The sequence below is a fragment of the Ambystoma mexicanum genome, chromosome 13, assembly GCF_040938575.1.
Source record: "Ambystoma mexicanum isolate Mex_15411 chromosome 13, UKY_AmexF1_1, whole genome shotgun sequence".
NCBI classification, from domain to species: Eukaryota; Metazoa; Chordata; class Amphibia; order Caudata; family Ambystomatidae; genus Ambystoma; species Ambystoma mexicanum.
Genome location: NC_090938.1, coordinates 100,016,070 through 100,039,205, shown reverse-complemented (window position 1 = coordinate 100,039,205; position 23,136 = coordinate 100,016,070). Strand labels below are relative to the sequence as shown.

The window sequence follows — 23,136 nt, the reverse complement described above, 5'->3', positions numbered from 1 at the left end:
CAATGCAACTTTTCTTGACACTGTTCACACCTTCAACTGCAATTCGGTTTCCTGAATGTAGAACCGATACTCAGGGACACTTTTTCTAGCCATGCTTGAAGCTTTAATATTTGCAATATTTATTTATTATTTTATTTATTTCATTTGATAAAGCACCCAGACCTGAAGGTATGACGGCGCTTGTACAGAGTATGTGGTTACAGAGTGAGCACAGGGAATGAACATAGTACACAGTTTAAACATATTTGTTAAATATCCATGTTTTTAGGAGTTTTTTTAAAAGACAGTGAAGGAGGGTTCATTCTGGATGTGGTCTGAGAGGGAGTTCCACAGAGTAGGGGTGGTGAAGCAAAAGCTGGAGCCTCCTGCTGGTTTGAGGTTGAACCAAGGCGTCTGTAGTGTAAGTGTAGAGGAAGAGCGGAGGGAGCGTGTAATTAGGGTGAGATGCGCGGTATGAGGTAAGACGGAGCATTGTTGTGCAGGCAGTGGTGAGTGATGGTTAGAGTTTTGAAATCTCAACTTGATGTTGTAACATGGGCTGAACATTTTAGACCCAGGGCTGATCTCAAGGCTTTGTTTTGCAGAAGTTGAAGTTTTGCAAGGCTTTTAGCCGAGGTGCCTGAAAATAGCATGTTGCAATAATCAAGCTTACTGCAAATAATAGCTCAGGCGGATGTCAAACAATTTTGGGGTGACATGAATTTCCTGCTAAGGGAAATTAGTTTGGCTGTGTAGGTGGTGGTGGAGGCAAGGGAACTGATGTGGCGAGCCATGTTAAGCTCTGAGTCAAGGTAGACTACTAGGGTCTTAATATGTTTAGACACCTGGATGGTGTTACCATTGATGGGGAAAGAAGAATAAGCCGGCCGGGTCCAGGTGCGCATCGCCTAGACCCGGGTCCGGGTCTAGGCGATGCGCTAAGCCTACAATAAGGAGCTCTGTCTTTTTGTCATTTAGGCATAGGACTGTAGGTCTGGTTGATAGTTGTCACGGCTTGGGCATAATCTCCCGATAATGGGAGTAAGACTTGCGTGTCGTCAGCAAAGTCGGTGTAAGGAATGTTCAGTGCATCAAGGTGGTCAAAAGGTGGTTTGGTGTAAGTGTTGTAAAGGGCAACTGAGATGCAGGAACCCTGGGGAACACCACAGGGAACTGGTTCCGGGTCGGCAGTGAAGTTATTTATGAGGACCCTTGAGGTGTGTTCGCTCAGGAATTATTTAATCCATTGTTAGGCCTGGTGTGAAAAGTAGAAGTTGGTAAGGAGGTGTTGGCAAAGGATGTTGTGATCAACAAGGTCGAATGTCGCTGATAGGTCAAGAAGGAGCTGGATGGCAGTTTTTCCTGAGTCACAGATGTTGTCAAGTTGGATTTTAAGATCCGGGAGTGCTGTTTCAGTGCTGTGCTTTGGTCTGAAGGCTGATTGTCTGGAGCCAAGGAGCTGGTTTTGCTCATGGTGGATTTGGGAGTAAGTGACGTGGTCTAGGATTCTGAGGAGGAAGGGTACAGTTGTAATGGATCAGTAGTTCGAGGGGAGGGTAGGGTTAAGTGAGGGTTTCTTAATGAGGCAGCTACCCAAGCAGTTTTAAGGCAAGTGGGTATGTTGTTGGAGGCAAAGGAGGCATTCACAAAGTCTGGTAGGTCCATAGGTTTTAATTCAATGTTCATGCTTTATAGTAACTAATGACAGACCACCTCTATGAATCCATGTGTTTCTTTGACATTTGTTACATTTTTAGTGGCTTAGTCTGAGGTGTTCCTGTAAACCTCAGGTCATTGCATGGGATTGGACGGGCTGACAGAGTCAAAAACAAGGCAGACTGTTTTTGGTTGCGTGCTCTCAAGTGGTTATAGAGGAGCATCAATTTATTTTGCTCAGCTCTGCACACTTCTGATGTTTAAATTGGACTTATTGTGCAGTTAGTCAAATACATTGACCATGACCATCTAGCTACTTGAAAAAAACATGACAAATGCTATGTCACAAATTTGTGTAGGCACAACACTTTCACCAGCACATCCCCATTCCCCTTGACCTACCCAGCAACAGCTCGCCGCCCGCCAATGCCATCTCACCATGATCATCTGCCACCACACAAATGACGCTTATCTGATATTGCCCGCATTTCACTCCATCTACTCCCGATTCCACTCTGCCACTAGAGTATACTTTACACATCTTTAATCCCATATTATTTACCTTTAGTCATGCCAGATAGTTTCATGCTCCCCATGTCTGAAATCCTACCTTCTCCTCATCCTTTCGCGTCTATGTAGATATTTGGCAAGATCAATGCGTGTAAACGTGGGGACAACATGTTCTACCCATATCTTAACCATGACTACTCAACACATAAAGGCATATAGCAGGTTACTGAGTCTACCCTACACTCCTGTTCTCGCACATATGTATCGCGCTTGGGTGTCATTAACGGTTAGCAGAGGTGTTACTAATGTTAATCAAGATTTTAAACCTGAAACTGTCCGGATTACTGTTTCCACAAGAGGCACAAAGCTTTTAAGTGCTGCCTTGCTTCCTTTGCTCTGTTTCACTGTAATCTGGATGTTGTCAGTCTGTGTTTCATGCAGCAGTTCCATCAAGAACATACACTCCCTGTTGTCTTCTGCGTAGAGATACGCTTTCCAGGGTGTGGTGCCAGACTTGCTTCTTGCTATAGTGTAGATGTTAACCACCTGTAACGCAGCCTGAATGGCGTCCAGATTGTCACCACTTCGCCAGTTTACTGATTTCCTGCATGCCACCTCCAGAGTGGCCCAGTTGTTCTCAAAATGTTCAGGGTCTATTTGCACATCAGTTACCAAAGTCAATTTCTCTGGATCAGCTTCCAATTTTTCAATGCCTTTATCCTCTTCAGAAGCCATGCAGCCTAAAACCAAGCAGACCAAGAAATAGTTATATTTGCAGCTTTTGATATTTTTTCTGCTTTTAAACAGACAGTTTGCATTTAATTCAGAAAGCTAATTTTGGAAGTAAATCATTACCCAATTTTCAGGGAAAAGTCTCTATCAACAGCACTAAAACCAGAACAGTGGTCTGTACAAGTGCTTTTCGCATGTTTATCCAAACACGATAGTAGCATCTGATAAGATGTCTGTCTGCTGTAACAAATAATTTCTATGTTTGGATGTCGAGTGCATATACTGTCTGTCGTAAGATTGTTTTTTAATGTTTCTGTAGATGCTACTGCATCTTTTATTTAGTTTCATTTTGTCTTAGCTTTGTTCCCCCAGTCATTTTGTAATTCAATATAATGTAAAGAAATATTGCTTTTCATATTTATTGTTTGTAAATGTGTTGCAATGGTTGTTTACAAGAGCGCATCTCTCGATTGTGTCCCGCTTGGGTAACTGTCAGCCTTCCTTTGCTCATCTAGGATCGGAAAGTGGCATAGTACAACATTACCAAGGGGACAAAGTCCCATCCCGCAAAACCCATGACAATGGTAGTTGGAGCCTGGTCAACCATCTTCCAAGCCATACTTTAGATCTTGATCCACCTTGCAATCTTAAAAAGGACCGACATTGTTCAGAAAGAGTAACATGATTTCCCTTTTTACTTGTGAACCTATGTCACAATATTAGCAAGGAAATGGAAACTGAGCGGCTAGGCTAGTCAAGAGCACCTTGGGAAATAAGTGACTCACTCCTGCACTTAATTTGCAGAAATGTGTGTAAAGCCTGGGGCCCTTACATTTTGTCACACTCTTCCATCACCTATAAGTGAACTAAGAAACTGTGTAGCTTTGAAATAGGTGTATAAAGGATTTCTTTTTGAAATGCCATTTTACCATGTTGGAGGTCATACGATTATCCTGTTGTACCCAACTTCATTGTGATATTGCTACCCTATTTCTGTTCTCAGCACAGAGAGCCAATTTGCTAAGTGTTGATGCTATATAAATGTAATTGCTCCAGAGGTCATGTCATGAACACAGAAAGATAAGGGACATATAGGAGGTCTTTCTCACCAGCGTATCTAGCAAGGCTATGGGGGAGAGCAACGATTTTAGGTGCTGTTCAGCACAGCTGTAGTAGCGGACAGTCTTTCAAAGATGAATAATCCAAGTAGGATATGGCATCCAAATTAAAGACATTGAGCTGTTGCACAGAATGCTCAAATCAAGTCACGGCCACGGGAGGAACACCCGGATCATAATGTTTAAGGGTCTGTATTAGAACAGAAAACAAGGTTTCAGGTTTAACTGGGGTCACTCAATGAAAATGTAGCCGATTAAAAAAATTCAAGCTTCTCTATAGAATTATGGTCCTCAAACCTTCCCCCTTGGCCTTTCATCTCTGCCTTTTTGGAGAGAAATAAAGGCCAATCACAGTCTTTGGGATTTTAAGTGCCCTACTTGGCTTTCTTGACAGTAGTAACTGCTTATCTGGCTTCAACAGCCAAAGAAGCTGCCAAGTGTTCGACATAAAATGGCTGAAGGCATGGTGATAACCCGAGACCTTTGGTATTAGCAGCCCTTATTTCTGCCAGCCCAGCTCAATCTAAAGGTTCCCTCTGAGAATGGCTCTATATTTGTGCTCTGCCTTAGGAGTCCTTTAGGCTCATTACGGCTCCTAAGGCAGGGTATACCAAATGAAATGATGTCGAGGGAGAATGTGAATTTTTCCCTTTCTGTGAAACTCCTCCATCAATGTTTGGGGGTGCCAAACTTTGTGGCCAGTCATTTGCTTGGCTCAAACGCAAAGGTACCTCCCCCAGTCATCTCCTGGAAGTTCTGATGTAGACAGTGAGCCTGAGATTTCAGAAGTAAGTACAACAAGTACTAATGTAGCGCTAATCGGGAGATTCAAGAAAGGAAACTTCAAACGGGTAAGATTCCAAGGCCCCCTGCAATAGACGTTCTAACTAATCAAGAACCAGGTGAGGAACCAGAGGTGAGAGAGAGAGGAGATCGATAAAAGAAGGATAACTCAGTCTTGGTCCCAGAAGCAACAGGGACCCGGCGATAGCCAATCTAGTCCTTAATCTCTCAAACAAGGAATTGAAAGACTCACAAGTGGCGGTTCTCAACAAGGGTGATGTCTTTTGCCTTACTGCTAAGAACAATTGGATTGACACCTAGATTGACCTATACAAATTCACAAGAAAGTTGTAACTTAAAAAGTACTTTCATTAAAAACATTTCAAGAAAACAACTCAAAGTATGAAGGTGTTTGATAGTGAGCTTACTGTTATGGATATCAGTAACACCAAACTATTATTAACGGAGGATAGCACAGGGACAACATGCTGGTCTTGGAAGCAAGACAACGAAAAGCAGCAGAGGTTTGAATCCCGTACTCAGGAATGGTATTAGGCGTGTTATAAAAAAAAAACCAAATAAATAAATAAATAAAAGAAATAGACATATTGAGGGATCTCAATATTTATTCGAAACATTTGACAGATCTGGAAATGGAAGATAAATCTAAGTTCACACCCGTTTTGGACCAGAGAATGTGATCGATTTATTCCAGAAGGCAGTAACTCATGACATTCATTGTATTATGGATAAATCACACAATAAAAGCGGTTATACTAATTTAACATTTACTGAGAGGCGTGCATTGAACTCTCCAAGTAGAGATTAAAAGATGGTCATAAAGCAGGCAGCCAAAGGAGGCAACATTGTTGTCATGAACAGACATGACTACATTAACATGGCAGAAGTGCACTTGAATGGGCCTCCAGGATGTTATGAGAAATTGTTAAATAATCAAATTAAAGTAATTAATACACAAGCTAGAGAATTGGTGTCTTTCCCGAACATCCAATCTAGCTTGACAAAATACTACCGTTCCCACAATCCCCTCGGTTCAGTTCAGGATCCTGGCATCCCCGTTTGCTCCATAAACCCTACCAACCCCGTCCCTCGGATTGTCATTTTCCAAACGCCCAGTCGAATATAACCGATAACTACAGCTCCCACAAATCCTACATAAACCATCCTTCTGAGATCAGCACAAACCCTCTAGTACGAGGGTTACAATCCCCTACGACACCTTTTCCTCGTCCCACCCCGTAGGACACTCAGATACTGTAACCCCCCTCTTTTTCCAATACAAACACCTTTTTACACTGATAAAAAACGAATAATGTTAAAACTGTTTACCTAACATGTCCCGACACAAGGGTCAGGCAATTTACCTGAATCACACACACCTGACAGCCCTTTGCTTTCCCCACAGGGATAAAAAGTGGAGCACGAGAGCACAAGACGAGCAAGGCCGACCGCACGCAGAGAGAGCTAACAGCAGAGTAGTTCAAAAGGAGGAGAAAGACGGCGCAAACCGAGAGGGTGACAAGGAGAGAAACAACCTTGCCCTTTCCGGCAAAGGCTGTGAAACCTTTGCAGAAGGAAACCGCAAACAATAGCCAGCATGTGTTACAGCAGATGTCAATGGTACACGGTACCCTCCTCCGCTGATAACCAAGCCGGGGAGAGACAATTGTCTCTGTGGTACCAACCTTGACTCCAGAGAGAAGAAAGCTGAGTGGTTCATCACATTGAACTGTGAAAAGTTAATAAAGAACTGTTAATATAGAAAAGGGGGAAAACCAGCAACCGAAAAGTCCGGCACCGCATGGGTGCTCACTAAGGAAACTCTGGACAATTACCAGATTGTTGAAACTACCATTAGCAGAAGGCCTTGGGAAAGGCGAGAAGGGGGTCAAAGTTGTCATATAGGGATCTTGTAAAATCTTCTCTACAGTCAAAAGTCTTTGACCTATAGATGATTGTGAAGCTAAGGGAAGTGAATCCTGCATTGTAAGAGTTGAAACAGAAAAGATACGATTGACAAGATTGGCAAGAATCAACCCGAACGAGGAATGCCGAAAAAGAGGGGGCGAAGTCTAAAGTCCTGAAAAACAGTGTGTTGACGAGAGTGAACCCAGCCAAGCGATGTCCAGAGTGAACTGTTTAAAAGGACATTAAGATTTGTGAAGATCACAGAAGCAATTGCATTGAAAGCCATAGTTAACCCGATCGAGGGTGGCAAACAGTAGAGTAGGATCTGAGCAGGAAGAGGGGGATGGAGCAGGAAGAGGGGGATCCAAGGGTGAGAAGCCAACACCCACCGACCCGTAAATGCAGCCAAAAAGAGTAGAAGAGAGAAAGCCTCTAAATGCATGCCAGAGTGAACCCGACAAAGAGAAACTGATATTCGAGAGGGGTCCGATCCCGGAAGAGGGGGAACCCAGGGGTAAAGAGCTATTACCCAAATAAAACCAGAGAAGAACTTTTTTGAATCTTTGTTCTGAAACTTTGAACTTATCAAGCTCTCGAAAGCAAGAACACATATCTATCGGAGGTCCTGGCCACATTGAGGAACTTTCTTGGGATTTGCGCCCAGAAGAGGGGGATCCGAGGGTGAAAGGCATCACCCAACGTGTAATCAGAAGAACAGGTTAGTTACATCTGGTAACGTTCTTTCTTCGGAATTAGTTTTCATAGGGTCGAGCATCGTGCAGCATCGAATCTTGGTCCTCAACGATCTCCGTAGCGTCCTTTGTGATGTTGACGTGGATATATACTGGCACGCGTGCTGACCGTTACCTCAGTTCTTAGTTTTTTTACCCCTCCTTGAGTAGCATGCTGTGTTCCAGGAGCAGATAGTCTTGACGTTGCGAGAAAGGAAGGTGTAAGACACAGAAATTCTAGGCAAGATGGGATGGTGATGAGGAACACGTGGGAGGAACATCCAGTCGAAAGAACGTTACCAGGGCTAAGTAACTTGTTCTTCGAACGGATTGTGTCCTCCCACCTATTCCTCATCTTTGATAGACTCCCAAAGCAGTTTGAGTTTGGCAGAGGGTGCTAAGAATGTACTTTATTTGTTAATGTTATGGAGGACAGCTTTACCAGATTTGGCTTCCTCTCTTGAAAAATAATCTACACAGTAAAATGTACTAAATGTATGCAGGGACTTCCAAGGTGCCGCTCTGCAAATGTCCCTCACTGGTACACCGCTTTCCAGAGCCGATGAAGCAGCCTCTTCTCTAGTAGAATGCGCTCTTAGGCCTTCAGGTGAATCCTTGCCAGCCAATGCGTAGCACTCAGTTATGCACATAACAATCCATCTAGAGATGGTCTGTTTCGTTCCGGCTAATCCTAACCTATGACCAGCATAACCAATAAAAAGCTGATCACATTGGTGAATATTTGCAGTCCTTGTGATATAGAAACTTGGAACCCTCTTTGGGTCTAAACAATGATGTATGAGGAGGAGGATTAAAAGATGGTAGTGCAATACGGTGTCCGGTCAAAGGGTGGACTACAAAGGGTCGACTGGTCAAAGGATCGACACCAAAGGACCGAAAACAAAAGGATTTAAATTACATTTTTTTTTAGGGGTTTTCGTTTAGGGAAAAAAGTGGTTTTAACATAAAAAACGGGGGTTTGGGCTGGGGAACCCCCCCCAAAAAATAAAATGTTAAAAATAAAATGTTTTTCGATTTTTTCGATCTTTTTTTTCGGTCCTTTGGTGTCGACCCTTTGACCATTCGATCCTTTAGTTGTCGATCCTTTGACCTATAACCGTGCAATACGATGTGCCAAATGAAATTCTGACACAACCTTGGGCAAGAAAGAGGACTTAACCCTTAAAACTACCTTATCCTTGGAGAATGTCATGAAAGGTTGTTTGGGAGATAGAGCATCTAGCTCACTAACCCTACGGGCATATGTGATAGTCACTAAAAAGGCAGTTTTTACGGTGAGCATCCTTAGAGGGCATGAATGTAAGGGCTCAAAGGCAGCTCCCATGAGACCTCCCAATACCAGGTTTAGATCCCATGATGGCACAATGAAGGGAGCACGCGGGAACACATTTGTTAAGCCTTTCAGAAATTGTCACAAATCGGTACTTTGAAATATGATCCCTCATCCAGATTTTGAAAATTGAAAGAGCTGCTAAATAGCCCTTCGCCATGGCTACTTACAACCCAGAATGGGTCAAGTGAAGCAGGAAAGATAACACTTGGGGAAGTTTACATGAGAAAGGATCTAGTTCTTCTGCTTGCACCAGCTGCAAAATCTATTTCAACAGCAGTGGTACAGGGATTTAGTTGCTGGTCTTCTCACCGAAAGCAACCCTTTCATTACGTCTTCCGGAAGGTCCAATCCTTATAGCTCACCCTTTCAGATACCAGGCGTGAAGGTTGAGAGTCCTGATCTCTGGCTGAAGAATGTGACCTCCCTCTTACGAGAGTAGGCCCTCTCCTTGGGGAAGACGAATTGGAGGGCAGATGGCTATTTCCAGAAAGTCCAGGTACCACGTTCTCCTGGCCCAATCCGGAGCAATGAGGATCATGATTTTCCCGAACTTCCTCAGCCTCCGTATTATGTGAGGAATGACAGGGACTGGTGGAAACGCAAACAGGAGTGGAAATTCCCAGTCCACTACGAACACGTCTCGTAGAGCTCCTCTTTGGGGGAATACACTGGAGCAAAACAGCTTGCACTTCTGGTTGACAGTGGTCACGGACAGATCCACTAGAGGGGTTCCCCAAAGGGCAGAGATCTCTTAAAGGACTTCCTGAGCTTGTTCCGACCAGTGGGAGATCGTGCTCTGCTTGCTCAGAGCATCCGCCGCCGCGTTCTCTTCTCTGGCTAGATGAACTGCCAGAAGAGTTATTTCTTCTCTTAGTGCCCAAAACCAGAGCTGCATTGCCTCTCTGCACAGGGGCAGTGACCCTACACCCCCTCTCTTGTTGAGGTAATGCATGGCCACTGTGTTGTCTGTCATTATCAGGACACTTTTCTCCCGTATCGAGGGCAGGAAGGCCATCAGCGCTAGTCTGATTGCCCTCAGCTCCAAAAGGTTCATATGGAGTCTGGACTCTGACTGAGAACAGTGTCCGCTTATTGAAAGCTCTCTCATGTGCGCTCCCCATCCTGAGAGGGAGGCGTCTGTCACAACTGTTGTCTCCGGCCATGGTTGCCAAAATGGTTCTCCTCTCATCACATTCTCTCGGCTGGCCCACCACAGGAGATCCTGAGCGACCTTTGTCGGGACCTTGAGAAGGTCTGTCATTCTGCCGGAGAATTGAGACCACTGAGATCGGAGAGCCCACTGAAGGGATTTCTTTCTCAGACGGGCTTCTGGCACCAGAAAAATGCAGGATACTACGAGGCCGAGCAACCTTAAGACATCGTAGGCCGGAAGACGTTGGGCACTCGGGAATTTTTGGACCATCTGATAAAGATGTTGAGCCCTTCACTCAGGTGACAAAGCTTTTCCCCTGAGGCTGAATCCAGGACTGCTCCAATAAAATGAAGCACCTGAGAGGGTGTCAAATGGGACTTCTTAAAGTTCAGGGAGAAGCCCAGCTCGTGGAGGAGGCGGCAGATCTGTCTGAGATGATCCAGACACTGTTCCGGAGAAACAGCACTGATTAGCCAGTCGCCCAAGTAGGGGTAGATGTGAATCCCCCCCGCCACTCCTTAGACTTACTGCCACCACTGCCATAAGCTTGGTGAAAACCCTTGGGCGAAGGTGAGCCTGAATGGCATAACTCGAAACTGATAATCGGGACTGCCAACCGCCAACCTCAGGTACTTTCTGTGCTTCTGATGTATCAGCACATTAAAGTAATCATCCTGGAGGTCCAATGACACCAGCCAATCATGGAGTCAAAGGGTCTGAAGGATCTGCGAAAGAGTTACCATCTAGAACTTGTCCTTCCTGAGGAACTTGTGCAAGCATCTCAAGTCCAAGATGGGTCGCATTCTTCCGTCCATCTTTGGGATTAGAAAGCAAGGAGGGTATCAACCTTGGTTCCTCTCTGCTAAAGGTACCAATTCTATTGCACATTTCTCCAAAAGGGTGAACGTCTCCTGTTGGAGGAGCGTATCTGGAACCAGGGTTGATTTTGTTCTTGGGGAGCAATCAGGAGGTAGTTTCAGGAATGGTAGGCAGCATTTGTCTGCCACGGTTTGTAGGACCCATGCATCCGAAGTTATGCTTCGCCAACTCTGGAAATGGTAAGACAATCTGCCCCCTACCACAGTCTTGTGGTTGAAGTAGTCATTTTGCTGTTCCACCTGCAGCTGAGGGTAACTCTACAGGTACTGAAAGTGGAGTCCTTCCTCCACTACCTCTTCCACGATAGGGTCTTTGACCTCTTTGTGAAAACTGACCTCTTCCTCTAGATATGGAGGAACAGAAATGAAAAGAACGACCTCTCCATCCTTTACCTGTAGATTGAGGTTGTCCAATCGCCGCCCCTAAATATTTAGCGGCAGCTCTAGAAGCTTGCAGTTTTTCTAGACTGCTATCAGCCTTCTCCCAAAAAAGAGAAGTATCGTCAAATGGCATGTCTAGCAGATGGCCTGAACAGCCGCTGAAAATCCAGATTTTCTTAACCAAGACATACGTCTAAGTACTGTGCTGGCAGCCATGGCTCGCTGTTCCAGTCCACTGTATCTAAACTAGATTGAAGAGATTGCCTCATGGCAACCTTGCCATCTTGTATCAGGCTTCAAAACCTGTCTCTCTCCTCTTCCTCTGGTATGTGCTCTGCTGCTAAAGCAGCTACACCCCAAAAGGTATGTGTGTATTTCGCTAAAGCACTGGTAGCATTGGAAGATTTTAATGCCATGCTTCCTGCAATAAATAATATTTTAGCTAAATAGTCAATCATTCTATCTTCCTTATCTGCTGGAGCAGAAGGATAGGCTGCAACCTTTGAAGATGCTGTTGCTGCTTGAACCACTAAGGTTTCCGGCGTTGGGTGCCTGTTCAGAAACGGAGGATCTACGGAAGCAGTCTTGTATTTCTTAGTTAATAACTTATGAACAGGTGGAATAGAATCTGGTTTGACCAGTTCTCCATTACCCTTACTCTCAGGGCTGCATGGAATGGTAATACAGCTTCCCTAATTGACCCACTCTCTAAGATGTCAGAGAGATCATCAGTTTCTACTGTGGCTGCAGGTCTGGACCATCCAAGATATTCAACTACTTTACCAATAACCATCCTGTAAGAAGGATCAGTATAACTAGCTATCACAGCATTAGCAAATTCTGTTTCTGGTGAGGTTTCCCAACTACTGGTTTCCTTTAATGTGTCCACAAGATTCTGCATCTTGGACTCATCTGAAATTAAGTCTTCTGGAACACTTGGAGTTCCATATTCATACCCAAAAGGGGGCTGGATCCTCTTTCTCCTCATCATCTTCAAAGACAGAAAATAGCTGCCTAAAGAAATCAGGTCTTGGAAAGGGTTGGAACAATTTAGGCTCAGGAATATATTTTACAGTGTTCGAGAGCGAAGAATGCTCCGATGAGGATGAAGTTCTCAAAGGTTTCGATGGGTTATTCGAAACTGTCAACGAATGCGTCGACACCTTATGGTGCTTCGAAGGCTCAATATGAATATGCCTCGAAGGTTCCGGTGACAAACATTAACGTTTTGATTCCTTTGAAGGAGGCTTCGATGCAGTTAGTGAATGTTTCGAGGTAACAGACACTGGCTTTTTCTTGTGCGTCAAGGGAGATTCCTTCAATTTATGTCGAGGAACCTCTCTTCTCTGGCTCTTAGGCCCACAAGAAGGGGACACAGAGTACTCCCTACGGTCTCAATAGACGCCGAGTGGTGGCCTCTTTATTCAGACTCCTCCAAACATTCGGAGGAGCGTGACTTTTAAAAATGTCTAAAATTTTTAAGCAGAATTTTTCTCTGTGGAGTCGAGTTCTGTTTGGGCAACTGATTCTTTCAGAAGAGGAAGATGAAGACGAAGACCTGCGATGCAGTTTCTTACACTTTTTATGGGAAGAGGATGACGAGTGTTGTGATCCGGACCTCAAATGTCTATGTTTTGAACGTTCTTTAACAGGAGAGACATCTCTCGAGTCAGAGGGAGATTTCCTCTTTGCAGGGGTGGGGGTTAGGGATTTAGGGGAGGGCTTACCTGCATCGAGTTTCCCATTCCTTTCCCGCAAGGACACCTTGTGGCCCGATCCCAAGCACCACAGACAAACACGTGCGGGTCTGTAATCGACATCTTGGTCCCATAGTCTGAACAACGCTTGAAGCCCGGCTTCAGTGTGGAGGCCATTCTCGAGGACATTCTCGAAGTAAAAAGTAGTTTAATCAGTGAGGCGAGTAGCTCAGAAGCATGCAGCAATGCGGAAAAAACAGAACTGAGATAATGGTCAGCGTGCATGCCAATATATATCAGCGTCGACGTCACAAAGGACGCCACAGAGACCATCGAGGACCAAGATTCGACGCTGCATGACGCTCAACCCTATGAAAAATGTTTCAGAAGCAAGCTGCAAGCAGACTTCAATATATCAAGTATGAGGAATACGTGGGAGGACACAATCCATTCAAAAGGAACTTTTTGTTTATTTTTTTTAGTACATCAGGTCCACGGCGGCAAGAGACTTTTTTGTAGAAAAAAGACAACCACCGAAGGCCCTGATTGCTTGAGAACGGAACTGTTGGGAAAGTTCAAGCATGTGCTGTGCTCCGGTATCCTACCTTATCCTGTGCTTAAAACGTGAGGAAGGGAGACCCAGACTACCGCATCCTGACTTATTATTTGTGAACACTTCCTTCTTTCTTTCTTATGAACATTATCCCACACTTGTTTTGTACTTAGCATATGGATTGGCAATAGGTGTTTCTCAGTATAGGTCCTTTTATTTGGTAAGACGCCACAAGGACAGTCTTATTTTTGTTTGATGGTCGAAGCTTGCTCCCATCTTAGATTTAGGTTTAGATTAGGCATTTTTCCAACCTATCTTTACAGTTTAATAAACACCCTTGAACTGTGATCACTTGTGTCTTTCTTTACTGAGGGTACCTGCCCCCACTTGAGGGGCAAGCTGGACCAATTCTCCATCAGAACCAACCATCTCCAGTGAGTGCCAACCAAAACTCTGAAGAACCGTCACCAACTTCCCACACTGCTGGTTTGGACCCATGTCTGAGTTGGCAGAGAATCTTTAATAATCAGTCTTGTTAGGGCTCTATTGGTCCTCTCTACATAGTTGCACCGTTACTCAAGCCTTCAGGCGTCTTTGAAAATATTACACATTGCTGCCCTTGGAAACCTACCTGGGTGATGGGTGCCGGTGTTGTTGTATCTTACTTGTATTCTGTGTTAACTTACTTGAGAATGTAACTTGAGAACCTGTTAATAAATCCTCAAGTAACCATAAGAAACCTGGAGGTCACTTTCCGGCTCAAGATAAAGTTGAAACTTCACAATGGACAATTGGAAGACCTGACTCAGGATAAAGTCGAGTAGATTGGAAAAGGAGACATTCGCAGGTGCGAGGCTGGATACCAGCCGATAATGGGGGTACTGCAGCGGTGTATGGAATGCATTTGCAATAATGCTGAGAGATCCCGGAGGAGTGATGTTCATGGAGTGTTCAGGCGTCTATTGGAAATGCAAGTCTGGACATCCTCTTGAGCAACGTACAGTTATATATCCTTTTGTAATGTGTTGATATTTTTTTGGGGGGATATGGGTCTTGTGACCGATGTTGATTGAGCACGGGCGCAACCAAGGTGTAGTCTGTGTTGGGGTTATGCTATGTAGTTGGTTATGGCCTGGTAATGCTAAGACTCATTTGGTTTAGAGTTTGTTTTAGTACATTGCGTACATTGCGTAATATGTGGGTTAGGTACGTGTGGTCACTAGTTTAACATTTTATTCAGGATTTATAGGTTAGGAGTGTAACCCAACGCACCATGGACTTTAAGAAGCAAGGTCAATGTTGGTATGATGCAAAGAGGGTACAGGAAGCATTGCAGCCTGAATAATGTAGATATAACCTTCTTGAGGCTTTGCAGGATGAGGTTGCAAGGATGCAACGTGGACTTGTAGGTTTAGAAATTGCAAGTATAGATTAGAGCCTTTGAGAGGCTATGGCCTACAGGATAAATGCCATAACCAATGGTAGGGGTAATGGTTTAAGTAACACATTGAATGTTTTTACATTGTTATTAGTCAATGGACTTGATGTGAAGTTATAGTGTTGCAGAAATGGGATGGTAGTATTTGTGGTGTGCATTTGTCATGCCAGGTAAAAGTTTGGCTAGTCTGATGGTCGTAATACCAGGGCAGTGCATATGGTGTGTATGTGTCATGCCAGATAGATGAGTTTGGTTGGTCTGATGGTATGTGAGATACCAGGTCAGCACATATGGTATGTTTCTGTCATGCCAGGTAAATGAGTTTGGTTGGTCGGATGGTATGTGAGCTGTACCAGGTCAGTACGTAAGGCATGTGTATGTCATGCCTGATAATAATGTTTTGGTTAAGGTGTGTTTATATCATGCTTGATAAACGTAGTTTGGTTGAGGCAGTTTTGCGTCTGGGTGTGACTGTGGTATGTACGTCATGCATGGTCAATGGTTGAATAAGGTAGCTGTGTTGTCTGGGTGGTAGTGCCCCGTTGTAGGTTCTGGTGTGACTGTTGTGTGCAAGTCACATAGGGTCAATGGTCGGTTAAGGTAGCCGTGTTGTCTGGTGGTAGCACCGCCAGCTTAAGTGTTGGGCGTGACTGTGGTGTGCAAGTCAAGCAGGGTCAAGAATATATATATCTACTGAGTGGTGTTTAACCACGCCTATTTGTTTTTCTTGTATACACCTACTACCCTGTAGGCGCATTGTGTTTAAGTCACGACTCTAGTCCATCTTCCGCAGGGTACAGTACTGGTATCTATCTTTATGGGTGATGGCTTTGATGTGCCTGGCCAGCATATCAGGTGTGTTGGTGAGTGGAAAGCACAGGTTGCTGTGCATGCCCTAGTGATATGATAGGTTATTTATAACACGCTTAATACCCAGAGGTTTCTAAGCACAGCCCCAGGGATCGAACCTGTGCTGCGCTGTGTCGTCTTGCTTCCAAGGCGAGCACGTTGCCGCTAAGCTATCCTCCTGAGACACTGAGACATGTGATCCAAGTTGGTGTGTGTGCGTGGTGTGGAGGTGTGTTGTGAAGTGTGTGTGTGTTGTGAAGTGTGTGTGTGTGTGTGTTGTGAAGTGTGTGTGTGTTGTGAAGTGTGTGTGTGTGTGTGTGTTGTGAAGTGTGTGTGTGTGTGTTGTGAAGTGTGTTGTGAAGTGTGTTGTGAAGTGTGTTGTGAAGTGTGTGTTGTGAAGTGTGTGTGTGTGTGTAGTGTGTGTGTTGTGAAGTGTGTGTGTGTGTGTGTGTGTGTGTGTGTGTGTGTGTGTGTGTTCAATATAAAGGAAGGAGATGTGTTGTGAAGTGCTTGCTTAGGTATGAAGCAAGACTGATGTCATGTGGAGTGCTGGCCTCTGAAAGATAGAATGTATGGGTGAGGGTTCCAAGCCCAGGCAGTTAGGAAGCCCTCTGCCTGGGTGATGGGGGCCAGTGTTGTCGTATCTTGTTTGTATTCTGTGGTAACTTACTTGAGAATGTAACTTGAGAACCTGTTAATAAATCCTCAAATAACGATAAGAAGCCTGAAGGTCATTTTGTAACAGTAAGACGACACATACAACATCTCAACACATTTATTTCGCCTTTCCCTAGAAGCTAGTCCCTATATCTTGGGACCAACACACATCCATACAAATACAAAGCATCGTCGTCCTGTCCCGATTTCTTCCCTCAATATCAAACCTGTTTTCCAGCTTCGCCTCCTTCTTACGTCATTCTTTTTTCACATTCTACTTTCCAGCAGTCGAAGGTCTGGTTTCCACAGTCATGGGGCACAATTTGTCTTTGGTGCAGTACGAAAGCATAGTACTATAAAATAAAATATAAGGCACCTATATCTAGTATCCTGCAGCCTCTGAAATGCCGGACTCACTGCCAACATTGCTAAGAATGCCACCTTGCCTTGTCATGGGTTAAGAACCTGGCTTCCACCTCAGGAAAGGAACCATAATTCAAGCGACCTAGGCGAACATCATCTATGACATTTCGGTTTCCAAAACCGTGAGAAAGCTGCGGTTTTTAAAAAACATTATTTGTATATTCAATCGTGGTTAACAATTTTTACAAACCAAGTGCGATTTTTGTATTGTGATGTCTTATTCTTTGTTTTCAGACAACTTTGTCCTCTCCGTGTGAAATTTGATCTTTGGCCTTTCCGTCAAAATCCAGGCTGGGCAGGAATTTTGCTGTTGCTGTAATCAAAGATGTGGAATCACCGCTCATCATCTGGTTCCACCAGACTTCATTTGATGTCAGGTGTTTTAGTCTGTGTGGTCGGAAGGTAGATTGTTCTTAGTTTGTCTGTTCCTGGGCAGAGAAGAAGGAGGTGTCGCACTGTCCCGATGTTTTGTGTAATAGCAATAGCGACAGATGTTGTTTTGGGATTGTTTTCGGAAATATAAGACTTTGTTCGTCTTTAGGACGTTCAGACGTGCTCTTAAGAAGATTGTTCGAAGGTGTTATTCAGAGATTTCTTTAATTAAGTTCCCACCTCGTCTACTTTTTGAGTATTGAATGTCAAGTGTGACGATGATGTGTATTCATTTGCTTTATCGGGTGTTTCGATCCAATCCTGAGTTTTCAGTCTGTCCTTTATTTTTTCCGGGATTCTTTCAATGTCCCATTCTGAACAGCCAATTTATTCCACCAGTTCGAGTTGATTTTTGTACCAGACGGTCAGCATCTGGGTATTTTCACTTATTTCCCTGTAGATGATGTCCAAGTTTTGTGGACGAGGCGTTCTTAGTATTTTACCCCAAAATAGGAGACTTTTCCTCTCGATCTATTTCATTGATGACAGAATTAGCTCACGACTGATTACTGCTATTGGTGTCGCGTTTGGCAGCTTCAGTACTTTGCACCGGAATAGGCCCTCAGGTCTACCCCATAATGTGGGTGGAAGTTGTAGCATGGCCTCTGCTCCATAGGTTGTCGCAGACGTGGCTTTTGTTTTGAAAAAGTTTATCACTGGAAGAAGTGAGAATTTACCGTACTTTCTTTCCAGAGTCAAGGCTTGGGCTGCAAGAGTTTTTGTCCTTGTGAAAAGATGTTCCTGCATAGAAATTTCGATTTTACTGCGGCAGATTTTGACCCCCAGGTATGTGAAACTTTCTACCGTTGGCAATTTTTCTGAATTTATGAACCAATGATGCTTTTTTGTTGTTGTCTTTGATTTTTCGATGATGATAATCTTCGATTTGTTTGTGTTGATGTCCAAGTCTTTTTTTTTTTAAGTAGGCTGAGAGGCTGTCTAATTTGCGCTGTAGACCAATGGCAGTTTGGTCCAACAAAATGATGTCGTCGGCGTAGAGGAGCCTTGTGACCTTGGACTTTCCTGTTGTGGGAGGGAAAGAACGGGTGCCATTTTCCGAATCAACGTCAGCCATGTGGGCTTTATACAATGCAGGGGCCAAAGGGCAGCCTTGCTTGACCCCTCTTGCTGTCTTTACTGGTTTTGACAACAGGCCGGCCACGTTTAGTCGCACTCTCACCGAAGTTTCGCTGTGTAGAGCTCCGATTGGTGCTATGATGGAAGGAGGGCATTTTGATCTTTCTAGTTTCTTCCACAGTCTTTTTCTGTTTACCCGATCAAATGCTTGCACCAAATCTATGGAAGCTATGAATGTTGTTAATCAGCCTTCCCATGCTCTTGCCTTTAAAATACTGATCATCATGATGTTGATAGATGTTCCCAGGTTCTTTTGAAAGCCAGATTGAAACGGGTCTGCTGTTTTAGCTTCTTTCTGCCATTCCTGAAGATCGTCCAGAATCAGTGATCCGAATAGCTTCCCTATAACATCCAATACAGCTATTGGTCTGTAATTCTTTGGTTCACGCTTCAGTCCCTTTTTAAAAATTGGGACGACATTGGCCGTTTTCCAGGTTTCCAGGATGGATCTTGTTTCAAGGCATCTGTTGAATATCTCCGTGATCAAGACTGCCCAGATGTCAGGGGCCTGTTTTAATTGGACATTCGAGATTCCATCAGGGCCTGTAGCTCTTGAGTTTTTTAGATTTTTTATCTTTTCATGATTATTGATTTAATGAATGTAATTTACCAGTCGCACTCGGCAATGTTTGTCGCTTCAGGTTCTCCAGTGGTTTCAAATAGATTATTAAAATGTTGCAGCCACTTCTCACCGACACTATTTGAGATGACCGTCTGTTTGCACTGTTGAATTTTTAACTAGAGACCAAAAGTCTTAAGAGGATCTTCCACAAACTGCTCTTAGCATAGTCTCTGCGTCGTGTTGATATAGCTTCCTTCAAAGGTTTTTCAACCACGATTTGTAGCCTTTTTTTTGCTCCAATGCCAGGGCTATATTTTCCTTGGCCTTTTCTCAGAGGCCCAAGTTGTAAGTAAGGGACTAGGAGTGGACAGTAGTCCAAGTATAGTCGGCTTTGTTCTTCAGTTTTTGGTTCCTTCTTTTGGTTGTAGACCGTCGTGATGGAACTAATGGCTTCTTTTGTCAGTTTTAGTCGGTTTCCTTGGGCGTTTGTTTCCAGCTGATATGGCATTGCTTTTGGCTTCTCTTTGAATGAGGACCAAGTTGCTGTAAGTAGGTTGTGGTCACTTCTGGTAGTTTTTTTTTACCTCAAATGATTCCGTTAGTGAGTACAGTTCCTTAGAAGCGAAGATATAATCAATGGTACTTTTATGTCCTGCCGTTTCCCATGTCACGGCAGCCGGGAAAACTATATCCAGGGAGTTAAGGTTTTGCAGGTCACGAGAGCCCATTAGTTCTGACCAAGCGCAGCCTCTTTTCTTCGCTTGTAGGCGATGATTAGTTTGAAAGGTGGTCGCTGGATGCCTTCCTTCTGGATCTGGACAGATGGTGTTTAGATCTCCACAAATCAGGGTGTGGTTCACGCTGAAGTTGGTTGTTGCTTCGGTTAAGATTGTTTCAACCTTGTTTATAAAGTCTTTGGTGGAGATCACCATTGGATTCCAGTAGATGGTGAGTAGTAGTATAAGGTTGCACATTTTACTCGCTGACGGCCGACTGTTTGTCCCATTCTAGAATTGTGGCTTGTATGAAAGAAGAGGATGCCAAAATTCTGTTTATTTGCAGGCTCCCTCCTGTGCGGACTGCTGTTAGGAGGCCCGATTTCGGGCGACCCTTCATTCCTTTGTGTGCTGGAGAAAGGTGAATCTCTAAGCCATCTTTGCTAGGAGGTAGTTGAAGCCAAGTCTCTTGAAGGCTTAGGAGATCAAATAGACCTATATTGATCCCTGCAGCCTGACTAAGGTGAGTATGTCCTCGGGTGTTCCATGAGCCAATAGTACGTTTTTGAGGAACCGTCTTCTCCACAGATGGTTCTTTATTGGAGCTTGTGGCCGCTCTAGTTAGTTGCCATTTCCTTGTGTATCGAGCGAGCGCGGTAGGAATCCATGCCCACCTTTTTGTTTCTTTCTCGTTAACTTTTTGCTGTCCTTTTGTTAATAATGTCGGACTTGAAATTTCTCTGGTCTTTCTATTATTCGTTTGCAAGTAGGCCGGTCCAGCCAGTTTTCAAGAGATTTTTCACTGTGTCTCCAATTACCTCTTTTCCCGGGGTTTGGTTTCTCTTCAGTTTTTCTCATGTCTGTTTTTCAGTTGATGGTGGTTGATCAAGTCTTTCCCCCGCAGGTCCATGCTCTCGTTGTATCTGGCTCTCTCTGTTTTCTTTGTGTTGGATGAGTCGAGACCTCTTTCTTCGGCCGGTGTTTCTCGAAGTAAGTATCCCCTCTTTTGGAGATCCCCAGCCATCGACAGCAAAAGATTCTTTACTGAGTGTGATGAAATGTGCAAGAAGATGCCATCAGTGTGTCGTTTGTGGGTGAATTCGACCACCTTTATGTCAGTGGTTCGAATACGATAGTCATTCGTGGTTTTATCGAACAGTCTCAAGGTTGCTCTTCTGTTTAGTAGAATTTTCTCTTGAGCCTGGTTATTTTTCCAGTTTCAGTGTTCTCGTTGACTTGCTTTTGTGAGTGAAGAGAGCTGAGGCTCTTGTTTAACTGGAAGTTCTTTTGTTGATATCAATTGTTTTTGTGAAAGGATTTGGCTTCAGAGATTTCGCTATTGATAAAGGAGCGATGTCTCCGATCATTGTGATAATCAAGTTTTGCTTTAATTTACTTGGCATTTGCATAGTTTTCTCCATTTTATTTTTCCACTGTTAGGTGTTCTTTCATTGAGCCTTGCGTCGAGAGGAGACGTTGTCTTGCTTCTTGAATTCAGTAGGTTATGTCCACTGTGATTCATTTCTCTGGTAGAGTGGCCTTTGTTTAATTTTTGGCCGGAAAGCTGACGGAGGGTGCTCCTTTCTTGATTAATCCACTGCCTGCCTCTTATTGCTTTTTTGTTGTTTTTTTGGTGATTTTTTTGAGGCGTTGCTTTATGTTCCGGACCATTTCGCCTCGAGGTTTCAGTTGTTAAATCTTCATCCCTAAATGACACTTTCCTTTTTTTTGGTGTCGGACGTGGAATTTCTGAGTCTGAATTTTCAATGGAATAGACGCCAATGTCCAATAGATCAATCGGGTTGTCTTCATGTTCTTCGTGGAGCTCCTCCTTGGGACAATACGTTTTCTACGTTAGGGCTTTTTTTTCTAGGATCGTTATCCATTTTGTCATAGTTTCTTTTAGCTTTGCGATAGTCTGTTTGCAACTGAATTTGTTGCGTTTTTGAGCTTTTAGTTACTGAAACTGACTTCTGTTGTTTGGAGGATGTCTGTCCAGTGAGCTTGGCTCCATTTATCTCAGCTTCTGATGGTGGACTAAGATTTTTGATTATTCTTTCGCAGTTCAACTTAGGGTTTTGATTGTTCTGCTCAGGTCTGTTCTTTTCATGTAACTCCTTTTGTCTTGGATTTCGTTTAGTAGGCTCCTCTTTGAGTGGTCTTTCCTTGCATTAGTGATTTTGTTCTCTTGAGTTTTCTCCACATTCTTTTGAGGGCAATTTGTTAAGACGTCTCTCGTGTGACTATCCTGAGACGTCACTGATAGGTCAGTGTCTGTGCTTGTTTCCGAGCTGCTGTGTCGGGAGGTTTGAGTACCAATGTTAAGGTTTTTTTATTTTTTTATTGAAAAACCTCTGGTCTTTGGTAGTCCAGCGGGATACTAGGTATTTGTTGTTTGTCTGTCATTGTACCTTGGTCTCTTGTATTCTCCTTCCAGGCTTCTGCGGCCATTATTTAGCCTTCTAGATGGATCAGTTTTGACCTTACAGATGCTAACAGCGATGTGTGATCTTTTAAAGTTTCATTGAGTGATTCATGTAGCTTTCCGAAAGGCGCCAGGGCTATGGTCACCACTGACATTATGGCAAAGATGTCTAGTTTTGTGCCAGGCGAATTTTTTTCAGATGACGCAGAGGGTTCTCTGTCGCTCTTTCCTTTGGATGGGGTGGACTGAAGTGATCGAGATATGTCCACCCGGGCGTCATCTCTATAGTGTTGTAGTGTCAGTTTCGGCCTAAGATTGTTTCCTCTTTGTTTTGAGGCTATGGAATCATTGTGATTTAAGGTGACATCTTCCGATTCAGCCTCTTTGCTTCCCGTTGTGTCAGAGGCTATGAAGTTTGATGTCGGGACTTGGGTGAACCGCCCCGAATGAGTCTTCTCTTTCTCTGAGACCTTCTTCCTCATGTTTTCTTTGTAAACATTTGTTTCTGTTCCTTTGGGGACCCCCTGTCCTCGTGGTTGGGCTGACTGTACTTTGGGAAAGAGGCTCTCCCATTGGTGCTAGACCTTTTGGATTGACCAAAGTGCCAACAGGCTTGGATAGCAGGTGGGATGTTTATAGAGGTCCCTTCTGTTTCCGATTGCTTGGAGAGTTCCTCACGGGGTGATGATAGAATCCCCTCTAGTATTGAGCATCTGATAGTTAAAATTGGCTTGTGTTCTCACCAATTTGTTGAAGAACTTGCCAATTGGGTCGTTTGTAGTAGGCTGAATTCGGCCAGGTTTTCTGGATTGGAGCTTCGTTGTCATTCAATGGTTTGGTGTTGATGAGGTTTGCTGAGATGGTTTTTGTCAGTCTATTGCTTGAAGGACTTTGAATTTCGGGGGTTTTATACAGTTTCGATGCAAAAGGTGTTCCTTTCTGTATTTGACATACAAGGTAAGTGATTTTGCGTGGTATTCAACTCACTCAAATTGGACTCTTCAAGTCGCTTGTCCGGTGCTGAATCAGTCCAGTCTTTTGCC

General features: G+C 44.0%; 1 protein-coding gene and 1 long non-coding RNA gene across 3 annotated transcripts in view; one reads left to right on the top strand and one right to left on the bottom strand.

Moving 5' to 3' along the window:
• LOC138520939 (uncharacterized) overlaps positions 1-23,136 on the top strand; it is a 212,172-nt gene that overhangs the window by 156,216 nt on the left and 32,820 nt on the right. The window lies entirely within an intron of this gene.
• Positions 81-23,136, bottom strand: part of AP4B1 (adaptor related protein complex 4 subunit beta 1) — a 92,738-nt gene continuing 69,682 nt past the window's right edge. For both annotated transcript variants that reach the window (XM_069633368.1, XM_069633369.1), the window contains one exon: positions 81-2,885. In XM_069633368.1, coding sequence (XP_069489469.1) covers positions 2,458-2,885 — 428 coding nt within the window. In that variant the 3' untranslated portion in view covers positions 81-2,457. The remainder of the gene's footprint in view (positions 2,886-23,136) is intronic.